The sequence below is a fragment of the Lemur catta genome, chromosome 2, assembly GCF_020740605.2.
Source record: "Lemur catta isolate mLemCat1 chromosome 2, mLemCat1.pri, whole genome shotgun sequence".
NCBI classification, from domain to species: Eukaryota; Metazoa; Chordata; class Mammalia; order Primates; family Lemuridae; genus Lemur; species Lemur catta.
Genome location: NC_059129.1, coordinates 83,051,201 through 83,065,449, shown reverse-complemented (window position 1 = coordinate 83,065,449; position 14,249 = coordinate 83,051,201). Strand labels below are relative to the sequence as shown.

Sequence of the window (14,249 nt, the reverse complement as noted above, 5' to 3'; positions counted from 1 at the left end):
TCATCTCATGATACCTTCATGTTAGGAAGAGGAATGAGCACAGAGGCAGAGCTGATGGAATCTCATAAAATTAATAACAGTTCATACCATATGTCAAGCACCTTGCCACTACTCCTTAGCAAGTATCTAACACATCTAACTGCCCTATAGCTCTTTCTCTTCTACAATGTAAATTAGTCCTGGTGTCCTGTTCTTGCCTTCCCTTTCTCCCCTGTCCCTTGACTGCCTTTTGCAGCCTTTAGCCCTTCTTCCCATTGTCCACTGCAGTTTGTTCCCTGACTCATCAAAGGCACATGGGTAATGCAAGAGAGAATGATACCCTGTGTTTAGTCCATTAAACTCGCTATTGCAACAAGAGCTAAAAAGGAAAAAATGAGAGACTAGAAATAAAGACTTGTCATCCATGAGCTTTGGGCTATTGATAGTTTTGAAGAGAGGTGATATGAAGTATTCTGAATAGCAACTTGATTTAGTTGAAAAGTGATGGACTTGAGTTCAAAAGACCTAGGTCTTAGATCTGTCATTTTTAGCTGTATGGCCTTGAACAAATCAACCCTCTGACCTTCAGTTTCCTCATCTGTCATATGGGAAAAACATCTGTCTTCCCTACCAATGAAAGTTGTGGGCATCAAATGAGACAATGTGCTTAAAACCCCTTATCAATGATAAAGTTCTGTGTAAACATAAATTGTTTGATGGATTAGAAATGGATATAATGGAGAAAAATTTTATCTATGGTTTAAAATTGTTAATAAAATTTTATTGAAATTTGGATATGGAAACTAAATGTAGTTGGCTTTCTCCTCATAGGGAGGGCCCTATGTTAATTTTTTTTTCTGTCTAATTCACTGCGTTACTGACCCTGAGTGATAATGACAGTCTCTTCCTTTTACAGTGCTCTAAGCTTCAGCTTCTAGGAGCCTGCGAGGATGGTCTGTAATCACAAAGCCAGGTCCTAAAAGGCAGATTTGCATCTCACTTGAAAAAAAAAAATGCAGTTTCACACCTTAATGGCAAGGACAATTTTTGGCTATTGGTATACAACAAAGATCACTGCCAAAAATGAAAAAAATAATAAAGAAAAGCTTCCATGACAATGACTTCCTGCAGAAAACTTGATCCGACCTTCAACTGCTGGATAAATTACTTTCATGTTTGAGATGTATGTAGAAACCACGTTGATATCTTGGTCACCTAGAAAAATACATACATTATTTAACTACAGAAAAAGTAATTATCAATTAACAGCAAGAGAGGAAGAAAAACCAATGTTTTCCTTTAAAGTCCTTTGTAATTGTAAAAGGGAAGATGCTCCTTTCCTAAGCAGGGGTAAAGCGTCACAGAAGACAGGAACGCTGGTGATCGTAAGTGCAAAGAATTTGATTGCTTTTTCATGTTCCAGATGTGAACTGTGCCCATTGTTCACTATTGTGCAATCGGGGAGAGTAGAGTTCCCTCAGCTCTGAGATGACTCAAGAAAGAGGTTGTTGCCATCATAGCCTTTGAACCTTTCCAGAACAAGGTTAGAGAACTGAGTCAAGAACAATTAGTTGAGAGATAAAAGTGGCTGCTTTTTGTTTGCCTGCTCAAGAATTATTTTCACATAATTGATGGTGGAACAATGAGGGTTCCTTTCCAAAAGCAAGAAGAGGTGATAAAGATACAGTAATTGCCTATAGCTACAGCAAACCCATGGGGACCCAACAGAATTTTATTTTAAAAATATCACGCCAATACTTAAAAAAATAATTCTCTCTGGTGGTTCTCACCCCTGGGTGTATATTAGAATCACTGGAAGAGACTTTAGTCTAACCCAATTAAATCAGAATCTCTTAAGAGCTGGGGCCGATACCAATACCAATTGGTATTTAATTTAAAATGCTCCCCAAGTGATTTTAATGTATAGCCAGGGTTGGGAATGCTCAGGTCCGGGCTCCCTCAGCCTGCTGCACGAGTGCCTTCTCTTTAACACCCATCAGTCTGGGCTTGGGTGATGCCCAGCCATCGCCCTCTTTGTCTCATCAGGTTTTTAAGCCTGCCCTTCCATCTTCTATCATGGAATGGACAGAAGTTGCCAGCACCTTTCCTCCCAGGAAGGGTGGTCTCCTTTGGTCCAGCTCTGTCCTCCACCCTCCTTGGATTAGGCAGCTAAAATGGCAGGTCCACTATGGCAAGGCTGAGGAGGAGCCTAGCTGAGCTTCCCAGAGGTGCCGAGAAGGCCATATGTATCTTGTAAGCATGCCACGTCCTGCCCTAGGAAGAAGGGGAAGTGTGTTCTATGTCAGTGGACTTTATGCACATGAGGTGGCTCTCAATTGGATTTCTAGAAGTGAGATTGGCATATCAATGCTGTCGAAAATATCAACTGATGTCAAAAAGTGGCTTCCTTTTGTTTGCCCTATAACTTGTTCCATCAACCCACTGTGCTGAAAGGAGGGCACTTAGCCCATCTACTGCTACCTGACCTATTCACACCGAAAGGTGCTTCAAGAAAGAATATTGAGATAATTTACTATGATGGTTTTCCATGTTCAACCTAAAGTCCCAGAGGTGTGATTTTTCTATAAGTGTAAAACTCATATTTAACAATTTAAATAGCTGCTTAAATGTAGTTAAAAGAATTTTGGAACATTTTTTATTTAAACATGGTTTTCTCCTGGGGTTGGATGGATGTGTATGTGTGCTGGGGCCTGACGGGGTATATATTTCCCAATGCCGTGCTGCTGTTTTCCAACAAGCAAACAGGAGAGATTCTGCAATGGAGGGACAAGATCTGGGTTCTGGCTTTGCCCCCCTCACACCATGAGTAGTTCCCCTTCTCCTCCCAGCTCTGTTGTTCTTGAGTCTCTGGGATAGGGGAAGGAAGAGACACTTGTGCTTACCAGAGTCATGTTTTAATAATTCATCTTTGATCATCTGGAATCCATCTCCACCATTGGCCAGGAAGTTCGGGAGGATCACCTTATATACCTCATCCATTTTAAGAGGGCTGTAACTGGGCACTCGACACTTGGTGCAGAGCACATCTAATTTGACTACTCTGTCCCCAGTTTTTCGGGAAAGATCATACACCACTTGAATTCCTAGAAAAGAAATGAGTCCATTTTCACTGGATACAAAGGGAGATTTCTGTTTTCTAAAGAAAGGATTTTGGCTGAACTATGGCATTGGGGCACTGGGCTTGGTTTTCCTTTAGTTTGAGCTTGAGTGAAATTTCATCAAGAGAATTGAGGTGACATTGCAGCTACCCTCTCTTCATCAGCTTTATCCGTTGGTCCTTCTAGGAGATATAAGGACCACTGGAAAGAAAATGAGCTCTGGACCAGAATGGGCAAACGGTGACCCTGCACGGAGAAGCCACATCTTTTTTTCCTTCTGTAATATCTTGAAATAATTGGTCCACTAACTTGGGTCAATGGCTTTAGAAAATGAGAAATAGATGAGAAGGCACAGAGAATTTTACAATTTTGAAGGCTACTAAATGGTAAGAACTTGGGATTGGGTGACTTTCACAAAGCAAACAGCTCCTCAGTACTTTGCTAGAGCATCAAAACACTGCTGTTCCCTTGATTCCCTCGTCAGAAAATAAAGGATGTCTGGGTTACCGCCAAGGCAAGCAGGCCAGGGGACCCACTGCCCCAGACGTTCAATCTCGGCAGCATGTTCTGCAGAGAGACGACTTGGCAAGGCGATTACACCAAGTGGGGCCACAATCTAAAGTCAAAACATGAGGCCAGAAAATGGTTTCTGAGTAAAAGAAGATTATTAAGTAAAGGATTAATTCACTGGTATGTGGAATTAATTGTTAAGAAAAGTTTGTTTCAGAAGCCCTTGGCAATTTGAGAAACACTGTGTCCATTCAGTCTTCACTTGCAATCTGCGAGAGAAGCAGGACGGGTTTTCTGGCTGTGCTCAGAGAGGGTGGGGACTTGCCCCAGGCTACAGGGGGACTGGATCAGGTGTTCTCGTGTGTCCCCACGGCAGGCTGTCCCTCCCAGAAATCATCCTTGTTAATACCGATTGGGCAGCATGCCTTTGAACCTTGGCGTGGTTCCAGGCAATTACAAATAGAACAGAAGAGAGGATCGCTTTTAAAGAATATTGAATGCTTAAACACCCAAGATTTTAATAGAAACTAGACCTCAAGGCAACTGACGTGCTTAGAGTTTGGAGGGCCAGCTTCTGTGAAGGGCCCATCTCATGTCCAAATCGGACTCGGCTAATACTGCTCATTGCCAGGACTGTGGGCCTTTGACCCCAGCCTAGTCTCGGTGGCTCTGGGAGTCCACAGCCATTAAAAAATGATGTATTGGTGTTGGATGGGGGAAAACCCAAACAAGCCTGGCCACAGAGGTCCTGATAAGGGGGAGCTGAGCCCACCAGCAGGCAACCCACATCACCTTGGACGAGCCAGCCCCGGAGGATGGCTGACTTACCGCCCACCTGCAGGAACTCTCCAGTGGACTGGCCATACCGGTGCACGCTGTGCTCAAACGCCTTCTTCAGGGTGGAGCCTTTTAATTGGACTAGGTCAAATGTGCCTCCAAAGGGCAACACAGCAGCCAGGTTCTCCCAGGTAATCGTGCCTGAGGGTAGTCACAGGTAAGGCAAGAAGGAAAACAGCTTGAGAAAATGCTAACCCCAAGACCAGTTTCCCTCAGGGCTGGGGAAGGATGCAGGGGGGCCCTCACAGCAGTATCAGCTATGTCTAAGTGGTTCCTGACACTTCGGGAGGGCATGGATTCAAGAGGGCTCTGGCCCTGCCCTCCACCCACTGGGCAAGATGACAGGAGCTCACAAATGGCTGTGCCTCAAAAGTCCACCGTGCTCAGCCTTGGATCTCCTGGCTTGAGGCCGGATCTGCAGTGCGTTGTTAGGCATTGCTCCGTTCCTGCAGACAGGCAGTGTATCCCTGTCCCCTGTTCCCGTTGTGTGACAATGAGATGAGCTTGGGGCCTTATACAGATGCTGATGGGTGCTGACAATATATCAGGGAGGTCTACAAGAGTGTCAGGAACATCTGTCTAGTTTCTTTGTTTTACTGTATGAGATTTTCTTGGATATCTGTAAATACAATAAAATAATATTTTAATCTGTGGCATGTTTTCCAGCACAGATTGGTGATTTTTTTCCCTTTTTCTTTTTTTTTTCAATTTCAGAATATTATGGGGGTACAAACATTTTGATTACATATAATGCCTTTGCCTCGCCCAAGCCAAAGCTACAAGCGTGCCCTTCCCCCATATAGTGCGCTCTGCACCCATTAGTTGTGAGTTTACCCACCAGCCCCCTCCCACCTGCCTGGCACCCAGTGAATATTACTTCCATGTCAGCACCTTAGTGCTGGTCATTTAGTACTGAAAATTGGTGATTTTTGTCTTTCTCTTCTCAGATGCCAAGGTGAAGGCTTGCAAAATAAACATTTATTCAAAATAAACATTTTGCATAAATCAGCAACAATTAGTATTTAGTTTTGTGAGTCAGAAATTTAAACCAAGCTTGGGTTCCATTAACCCTAGCTGCTACTTCTGTGTCTGAATACATACAAGCACGCACAAGTTTGTGTATGTCTCTCGGGCTAGGTCCTGGACTTTGGTGACAGCTAACCCTAACTGAAACGACTGACTTTCTGGTACATGGCTGGCAGCGGAGATGAGCTGAGGCTGTGGACGGTCATGGTCAGGGCAGGAGCCACAGCGGGAAAGCAGGCCAGAGACGGAACAGGACACACCACTGAGGAGCCGGGCAGGGCAGGGAGGAGCTGAGCTGGGGAGGGGGGGGGGGCGGCGGGGAGCCGGGGAGCTGGCCTGGGAGCATACCATTGTTCCGCTCGTCAATGGGCGAGCGGATGCCACCTCCATTTAAAATGCACATGGACACATGGTTCCAGAACATTTCATCTGCGTGTCTAAGGTTGTTGTAAATCTGCAACAGTAACACACATTCACATTAGCTATTCTGGGTCTCCTTCCTTAGAATAAGCTCTAGGAATCTGGTTAGCTCTACTGAGCAAATAAAGCTCCTTTTCCCCTGCTTGCATGTTCCTAGAGACTTCTCGACTATAATTAGACCTAGTTTTATGCTCCAAGAAGCAAAAATATGATACTGTGACCAGTCCAGTGCCAGACTCTTAAATACAGGGAGCTCTTAGTCCCTCTCCTAAAACTCCGTACTCTCAGGCTTGTAGGCTTTAGCAAAACGGTCTCTTGGGGCTAGCCCTGGTGTCCGGACTGGGCCTCCTCTGGAGACTGGCCTGCAGCCCCGCTCCTGCACAGGTTCCTCCAGGGCCGGGTGTGTCTCATGCCTGCTCTTGGGGGCCGGGCCCTAAAGCCTGCTCAACCCCAGACCTCATGCCAATAAGAAAGAACCTGGCCTCCATGTCTATGTCCCCAGGCAATTACCAAGTTGGCAATTTTAGGGGCACAGGGACAGCCTCCTGAAATTGGGAGAATCAGGTTCATTCTTACTTTTCTTTTACAAAATATATGTTTAGTTATAACAAATAACATGAATATATGCTCATTTGAGAATAAATAGTGCAAAAAGCAAAAGTTCTCGCATGTATTTGCCCTAGCCTTTCGAATAGAGAGGTGAGTGCTGCCAACAACAGCCTGGGGTATTTCCTTCTAAACCTTCCTCTGAACATTTGCATTCTGGCTCCTCTTCAAGCCCTTCTGCCCTGCTGACCGCATGGTGCTGAGCAGCCACCAGGAGTCTCATCTCCGAAAGCATGAACGTTGTCATTTACTTAGCATCATTTATTGAGAGCAGTTGTACACCAGGCACCTGGCACCGGGCACCACGTGCTACGCACTGGCAAATAAATGACCGCCCTGGGTGCACGCTGTGAGCCTGTGGAAGTGGTGAGTCCGGCTAGCGGGGAGCTAGCGCAGCAGCCAGTCTGCTGCAGGCAAGTAGAGCAGGGTGCCTCTCACGGCCGACCTCACTCAGCCACGGGGCTTAGATCATGTTAACTGTGTGTCGTCATGCTATGCTTGTGAAAGAGGTTCCAGTCACACAAGGCCTAGGAGCTAGGTGGACAGATCAGGGAAAAACAGTCTGGCCAACTTAGGTCTAAGCAGATGTACTTTATCTACCATGTCAACATCTTCAGGGCAGCAGAGTTTGTGTATTCAGATCTTACTAAAAAAAAAAAATCCAAAATTCAGACATCTAAGAAGAACACCTTGAACTAAAGGTTTTAGTTCTTGTAAAGCAATAAAGTGATGGTCACCTGATCTACTTCAAGCACCTGACCAAGCAACTCAGTATGAAACCACACCAAGCTTTTATCTGGGCACTAATTTTTTAAAATCTCCAATCTGCAACTATCAGTTGATCCCTCTTTGCATCCTTCCTTCCTCTTTCTTCCTCCCCAGGCACAGGCCCTCCTGTCCTGCAAAGGACTCACCATAGCATCACAAATCAGGTTGCCCATGTTGCATTCTTTAAAGCGGCACGATTGGGTGGAGCCATCCAGGTAGACAATGGTTTTCCCCAGTTCCTGGGTGGAATAATTATCTAGTTTTATCCTCCATTTGTTAATGTCTGCTTTTATGCTTGGATCTGGAAGAAAAATGAAGAAAGAATGTAGCCTGTTGGTTAAAGCAGACCTTACACTAGGCTAAATTCTGGAGAAGGAATCAAACATCATCTAGCTTACCTGTTGTGAGTACATATTTCTTTACCATATTTGTGTACATTTCAGTTTTAACCATGAAATTTCCTTAGGAACCTCTATTTTGTTCCCTGGTAATAAGACCCGGAGTGGATCTTAATTTAAGGAGATGCTGAACATCTTAATATCAACTCATCACATCTGTACGAGCTACCTGTTGGCCTGCCTGGGACAGTATTAGCGGTAGGGGCTCTGAAAGGCCCAAGGGCAGGTGTCAAAGGCTGCTGAGGTGCTGCTGGGCTGTCACTGTCTGTGTGGTGCTGACCCCCTCCCCATCTGGCCATGGAGAGGCCCGTGTAGTGACCACACAGGCTCTCCTAGGCGCAGTGGCTCCTCACCCCTCACCCTTTCTTATCTGATCGTGGTAAACAGAAAAGGTCAGGTGAGAAACAAACACAGGAATGTGTTCATGTGTGTCATATAAAAATGAATAACATAAAAATGTACTCTGAATCCCAGACAAAAGGGTGAGAAAGGTACTCCCTCATTTGATGAATAAAGACACTGAGGCCCATCGAGACTGGGCAACTTGCCCAAGGCACATGGCCCTTAGTGGGGGAGGCCAGGATTTGAGCCCCACTTTGCCCAGTTTGAACCCCTTTGCTTCGATAATCAGCTCTCCTCCAGGCATGAGCTGAGAGTGGCTTTTGCACGTCAGGACCAAGCTTTTAAAAGGCAGAAGAAGCTGTGATGCAGAGTCTGGTGCTGAGAGGACTCAGAGAAGCAAATGAGCATCTTGGCATTTGGGTGTGTTTGAAATCTCCGTCTCCACGAGGAGGGTAAACTCCAGGGAGAAGCTAAATTCTTCAATAGTATTATAGTTTATTCCCGAAACATTTTTTAAAAAGAGGTTGAGGGGGGGCATATCCAGCCATCTAAATTTTGAGTATGTGGGATAGTCTCTGAATTTCACTTACCTTCAGGAATGCTGCTGTTTAGAAGAATGGGATTTCCATGTGAAGAGATGACATTTCCTTTTTCATCAAACTCTATCTTCAAATAGCCTAGGTATTTGCCAAAAGCATAGGCCTGGACCACAGGAACTTTCCGCCCGTCGTCGGAGGTGACAATGAATGGGTACTTCCCAGCAGGCACCTCTTTGGAAGGTGGATTGCCTGAAATAAAAGAGCCAAAGCTGATCAAGTGAGCCCTTGTACACGGCTGGCGGCAGGCCAGCAGGCCACCGGCCGGATGACAGTGACTTTTAAATTGATGATTCGCCAGCTGCCGCTTCACATAGCTGGTCTTTCAGAGCCCTGCCTGGGCATTTGCCCGTTTCCGAATGCCTTTTGGCACATGAATCCTTCCATTCTCCACTCAACAGGCATTGACTAAGCTCTCCCTAAGTCCAGGGCATTGTGCCTGGTGCTGTGTGGCACACAAAGGTATAAAACCACTAAGATTATCCCAGCTCCATCCTGACCCTGGCTCCATTCTCACTGGCCAGGTGGCTTAGCCAGGCCACTGCACTTTACTGAACTTCAGTTTCCTTGCCTGTAAAATGGATGAAATAACAACTCCTATTTCACAGAGCTGTTGAAAGGCTTAAATGTCTAAACTCCTGAGCGTGGTGCCAACACATAGTATGTGCTCAATAAATGTGTATTTCTTTCCCTTAGAAGGTGACGGCAATCTCTAAAAACCCCAGACACACACTCCAAAGCTTAGAGTCTTTAATGGAAAATGCAGAAATGACAAAGAGCTGTCCTTGGGTTTTGCTGGTAAATTCTGCGTCCCCTTAGAGCCACATTCACCGTGAGGGCTGACTAGCACTGCACACTAGCCAGCCCAGCCAGCCCGCACACACGTCAGGTTCTGCAGGCCTTTGTCTCAAAGGGGTGGTGGGGGACAGTTTGGGAGCCACTCATCACCCAGAAGCCGGGAGGCCCACCGTCGCCTCTGAGACACGCGCCTGAATGAGGGTGGGGAGCGAGGCCACCCAGGGAGCTTGCAGCCCTGCCTCTAATCACTGGGCACGTTCAAGTTCTTTAACTGAAGCCCTCCTTCAGGAGCCCTGTGGTTCACATCTTACCTCCACGGAGACAATGACATAGTTTGGGCTGTTTTGAATCAGAGACTATGGAACAGACACCCTTGACCCCAGCACTGTTTCTATCGCCTCCCTCATCACACCCATGACTAGTCCTTTCTGCGGGATGTTCACGGAGGGTCCAGAGGACTTCAGCACGCGTTGCTTATGCACAGGGGACCAGTTATGAGGGTCAGCCACGAGCCAGGCTCTGGGCTTTGCTGTACTTAGTCCTCCAAGCTTCCCACGAGGCAGGTCCCATCAGTGCTTTACAAGGAGAAGACTGACTGTCATAGGTAAAGTACCGAGGTGACAGCTGGTACGTGACGGGGAGCAGATTGGAAAGCAGGGCTGTGAGGCCCTGGGCTTGTGTGCTCTCCGCTGCCCACACAGCCTACCACGTGCTCGTCTCATAAAGTCTGCAAGCTGGGTGCCAAAGGCCACCTACCAAAACACATGCAAACCCAGGGTTGGCACCTTTGTGTCCCAAGCTTCGCCTAAGACAAGCTGGGGTTGCAGGTTATGAAGGACCCACCCCTGCCATGTTTCTATGCCAAGAGCAGCCCCCTCTCAGCTCAGTAACCAAAGGGCAAAAGTATGCAAATGCCAGCACTGCATAAGCAGTAAATAGCTGTTGCCAACCTTAGTGTCCCATTTCCTTGTTCCCTTTTGGGAAAAAAACAAAAAAAAAAGTCTTGGAACTTTACTTTTATAGAAGTATCCAACTTAAGATCCAGTGAGATTTGTTCCATCTCCATTTGCCTCGAAGGCGACAGGCCCATGAGCTGATGCATGGTAGAGTAGCAGGGAAGGTTAACACTCTAATCACCCTCATCCCGTTCTGTGCTGGTCTTGTGGGCAAGCCTGCAGCCTGGTCTGCACTTCAGGGGACCAGGTGGTTAAGGCAGCCGGTCCGGCCTCTCAGCCAGACGGTGAAGTTCCCCGAATGTCCACAAGGTGGCGGAGAATACCCTGTCCAGGGGAAAAAAGCACTAAATCGCAGACATCGGGAGAACAGCGAGCCTGACTTTCTAGCGTTTATTTTCTGCCTTCCATAGAAATATCCCAGCTTAAACAGAATGTAAAAGTTAGGAATACGACGATCCGGGGAAATGCCTCATCAGATCAGCATGCACTCTGCAAATAGGAGCTCACAGTCTCAGCTCCCATCTGACAGGGGCCATTCCCTAGTTTGGAAAGATCTTTATGTTCTTTGTTAGAACGAAAGACATGTCATCAGCATTTTAAATGGACTTAATCAGGAACAAGGAGGACACTAACCATGTCACTAGGGCAATAACTGGTCTAGTTTGGCTTATCTCTGCCTCCTCCACAGCTGAGCCTCTCTCCCACGCCCCCAATTCGGCAATCCCAGAAATGACTGGCAGAGCAAGCACTCCAGGGCTGCACATTTCCCACACCATTCCACACCATTCAGTCAAAGATGCTCAGCCCCAGATATTCCTTCCACACAGAGCCACACATCTATCTTTAGAAACCTGACTCATCGGGATTTGCGGACTGACATCTGGAGTTGATAAAGGGAGCATTTCCTAGCATGGTGCGGGGGCTTCAAGGAACCTCGCAGGGCTCAGCCCTGGGAGCCGAGGAACGTGGCGATGCCAAGTGCGGGTCTGGCCAACTGCCCTCCGAGTGTCACGTCACAGACAGAGGTGCCAGGGAGCAGGCCTTTGACCTGGTTTCCAATCGGCCGAATTATATTAAAATAGAATGTTATAAGGCAGACCATGCCATGATTTTAACACACATAGGACCTGGTGTAAGAACTCCCGAATTGGAGCCCCTATAAAAGGACTAGACAAAAATAATTGGTAATTAGCATATTTCAAATGCTTGCTTCCAAGGGACTTGAGTTTCTCTTTTGAATTACTTGGAAGTGCCTGCTCCCACCAGGCACTGCGTTTATCTACTTCTCTATGTCTCCACAGGCAAGCCACCGTCCTGGCCACCATCATCTCGCGCCTGGGTCATGGCGACAGCCGCCTAACTGGTCTCTATAGGTCTCTTTTTCGCCTCTTTCTACCCTAGTCTCCACACCGCAGCCTGACTGGTCTGTCTAAAACATAAATAAATATGACCATGCATTCCCTGGTTTTAGATGTTTCCTACTGGCCTTAGGAAAAACACTAACATTTTTAATGTGAGTATCATCACCTACACCAGGTGGCCCTTTCTTATCTCGGTAGTTTCATAAGAGCATTCATCCTCCCCTTCAGCAGTCAGCCTCCTCCCCTTCCTAGAGTGGGAGCCTTCCCATGTGGACTAAGAGCGTCTGCAGCCAGAGGCCTACATGTGGATTAGTTACGTGTTTTTGCTTCAGTTTTTCATCTGTTAAATGGAAAAATAACAATACCTACCTTACAGGGTTGTTGGGAAGATTAAAGAAGTTAATGCAGCAAGTGAACACTGACTCAAGGAAAGTGCTTAATAAAAAGATATCGATGATTATTGACCAGGTTAACTCCTGGATCTCTTTGTCCTTCTGATCTTGGCCCTAACGTCGGTCCCTCGGGGCAAACTCACTGATGGCCCCCTAGACTTGGCCAGGTCCTTCCTTCTATTAACAGTACATGCTCTCACAGCATCTTGTATTTCTCCCTTCATAGCATGCTTCGTAATTATATATAATATGATTTATTTACTTGCGTAATTATGTATTTTTAAAAATCTGATCAGGGTCAGTATCCCTCTGAAGACACTGAGTTCCATGAGGGGAGGGAGAGGTGTGTCTCTAGGGTGTGTCTAGCACAGAGGTGTGTAGATAAATGTTTGTTGAATGACTGAACTTAAGGAGTTTAGCAAACACTCTCCCCTAGACCACGCAAGATTTCCATGCTCTCCCTGTGGCAGATCGTGTCAGAGGTGAGCGATGCCAGAGTGGCAGCCCCTTCCCACTGCTCCCCTCAGCTCACCGTCCTGGGCTCGTGGAGCTGGGTGGGAGCTGGTGGGAGGGAGGCTGAACTGGAAGACGGGAACCGGGGGAATGGGTTTGGTGCCAGCTCAGTTTCAACCTGGTTTCTAGACCTTGGGAGAGACATTGAGTCCCTGAAGACTAATTTTATTTCCTAAATTTGTAAAACAAAAGATTTGATTAGTGGTTTAAACCAACAGCAGTTTAACCTATTCTTTTTTTTTTTTTTTTAAGCTATGAGCATATTTTGCACACAAGAAAAATTTTGTGGCAAGGCAAACTGACTAAGCAGGAAAGCCAAGTTGCTCAGGCTGGAGCCCAGCTGGGACAGGAGCCCGGCCCTTGCTGGGTTCCCTGCCACAAGAGAAACTCTGCGCTCAGCCCCTCTGGCTCTCTAGTCAGGCCCGCTGCCGCTGCTGCCGCCTCTAATCCAGGAGCAGCTCCGGCTGTCCAGGAGGGGGCGTGCCTCCCGGCACCACAGCCGGTCAAGAGGAGTCCAGCAACCAGAGGAGCGAGTCACTGTCTCTTCAGCCATCTCTGTACCAAACCATGATGCACACACAGTCACGTCTCCTTCAGGGAATTCGAGGGGCCGTGCATTATTATCCATGCCCAGACTATGTCACTCTACCTTGCACACGCTTTGATTTACTGCTCAAATTCTTGTCCCTGGTCTTTCAATGACAACGGGGAGGTCTAAAAGAGATTATGCATCTTCCAATAGTTCCCAGAGTAGCCACAAATCCTCCACGAAATCCAATCCGGGCTTGTGCCAAAGTCTGGCTGGGTAGGGCAAAGCAGGGAGCCCTGCAGGGTGGGAACAGCTCATCACATATTTAGTCACTCATTCAACAAATATTTACAGAGCTCCACTGAGTGTCCAGTGTGTTGGATTCCCACTGCCTAGCAGGGCCAGGCCTGTGGTCTTTGCTTCCTCTTCATGAGGCCGGGAGTGGCTGCTCCGAGGAGGTGGAGCAGGGAAAAGGGGTAAAGACCCATGTAGTTCCACTTACTAACGGTGCTCTTTTCACAAGTAATAACTTTATGTCTTGAGATGAAAAAGTAGGTAAATGTGATCATAAACTGATACACTCCTGATGAATTTTTCAGGGAAAACAAGCATTTAGCTGGGGAAGGTACTACCAGCGTGGTCATCTAGTGCAAAATGCCGTGCGTGGTCAGTGAGTGGTCTTAACGGCTAATCCCATGAATCATTCATTCCGGTCAGGCTGGTAAGTGATGGAGTGTCCCGAGCTCACTTCAGAGAAGCTTGTCTACGGGGACTGGGGACCATCTGGGTCGGAAGGCCAAAGCTCTGGTTCCAAATTACGGCAGAGTACTGGGAATTCTCTTACAGATGAGCAGTCGTGGATTCCCAGCCATAAATGTTTCTAGGCCTGGGGGAGGGCAAGAGAACCGAGTGCATACCTGGGCTGCTTGTCCAAGCACCGCGTGCCTGGATTCCCGCCTCTGACAGGTGAGGAGATCCTGGGTCGTTTGTGAATTTGGCTTAGGTTCTTAAATTTAGGATACCTTCTTTTCTTGTTTAACAAAAATATTTATAATAGTTCAAGTTTAGGATTAATGGTTACGTTTATAGGATTTAGAGA

The 14,249-nt window shown here is 46.8% G+C and overlaps 1 protein-coding gene across 1 annotated transcript in view; it reads right to left on the bottom strand.

Moving 5' to 3' along the window:
- Positions 1 to 1,007: 1,007 nt before the first annotated feature.
- NT5E (5'-nucleotidase ecto) overlaps positions 1,008 to 14,249 on the bottom strand; it is a 40,155-nt gene continuing 26,913 nt past the window's right edge. Inside the window, exons 4-9 of the mRNA XM_045543964.1 lie at positions 8,596 to 8,793; positions 7,412 to 7,566; positions 5,820 to 5,925; positions 4,437 to 4,586; positions 2,883 to 3,083; positions 1,008 to 1,194 (exon numbers count right to left, since the gene is read on the bottom strand). Of these exons, the coding sequence (XP_045399920.1) occupies positions 1,031 to 1,194; positions 2,883 to 3,083; positions 4,437 to 4,586; positions 5,820 to 5,925; positions 7,412 to 7,566; positions 8,596 to 8,793 (974 nt within the window). The 3' untranslated portion in view covers positions 1,008 to 1,030. The remainder of the gene's footprint in view (positions 1,195 to 2,882; positions 3,084 to 4,436; positions 4,587 to 5,819; positions 5,926 to 7,411; positions 7,567 to 8,595; positions 8,794 to 14,249) is intronic.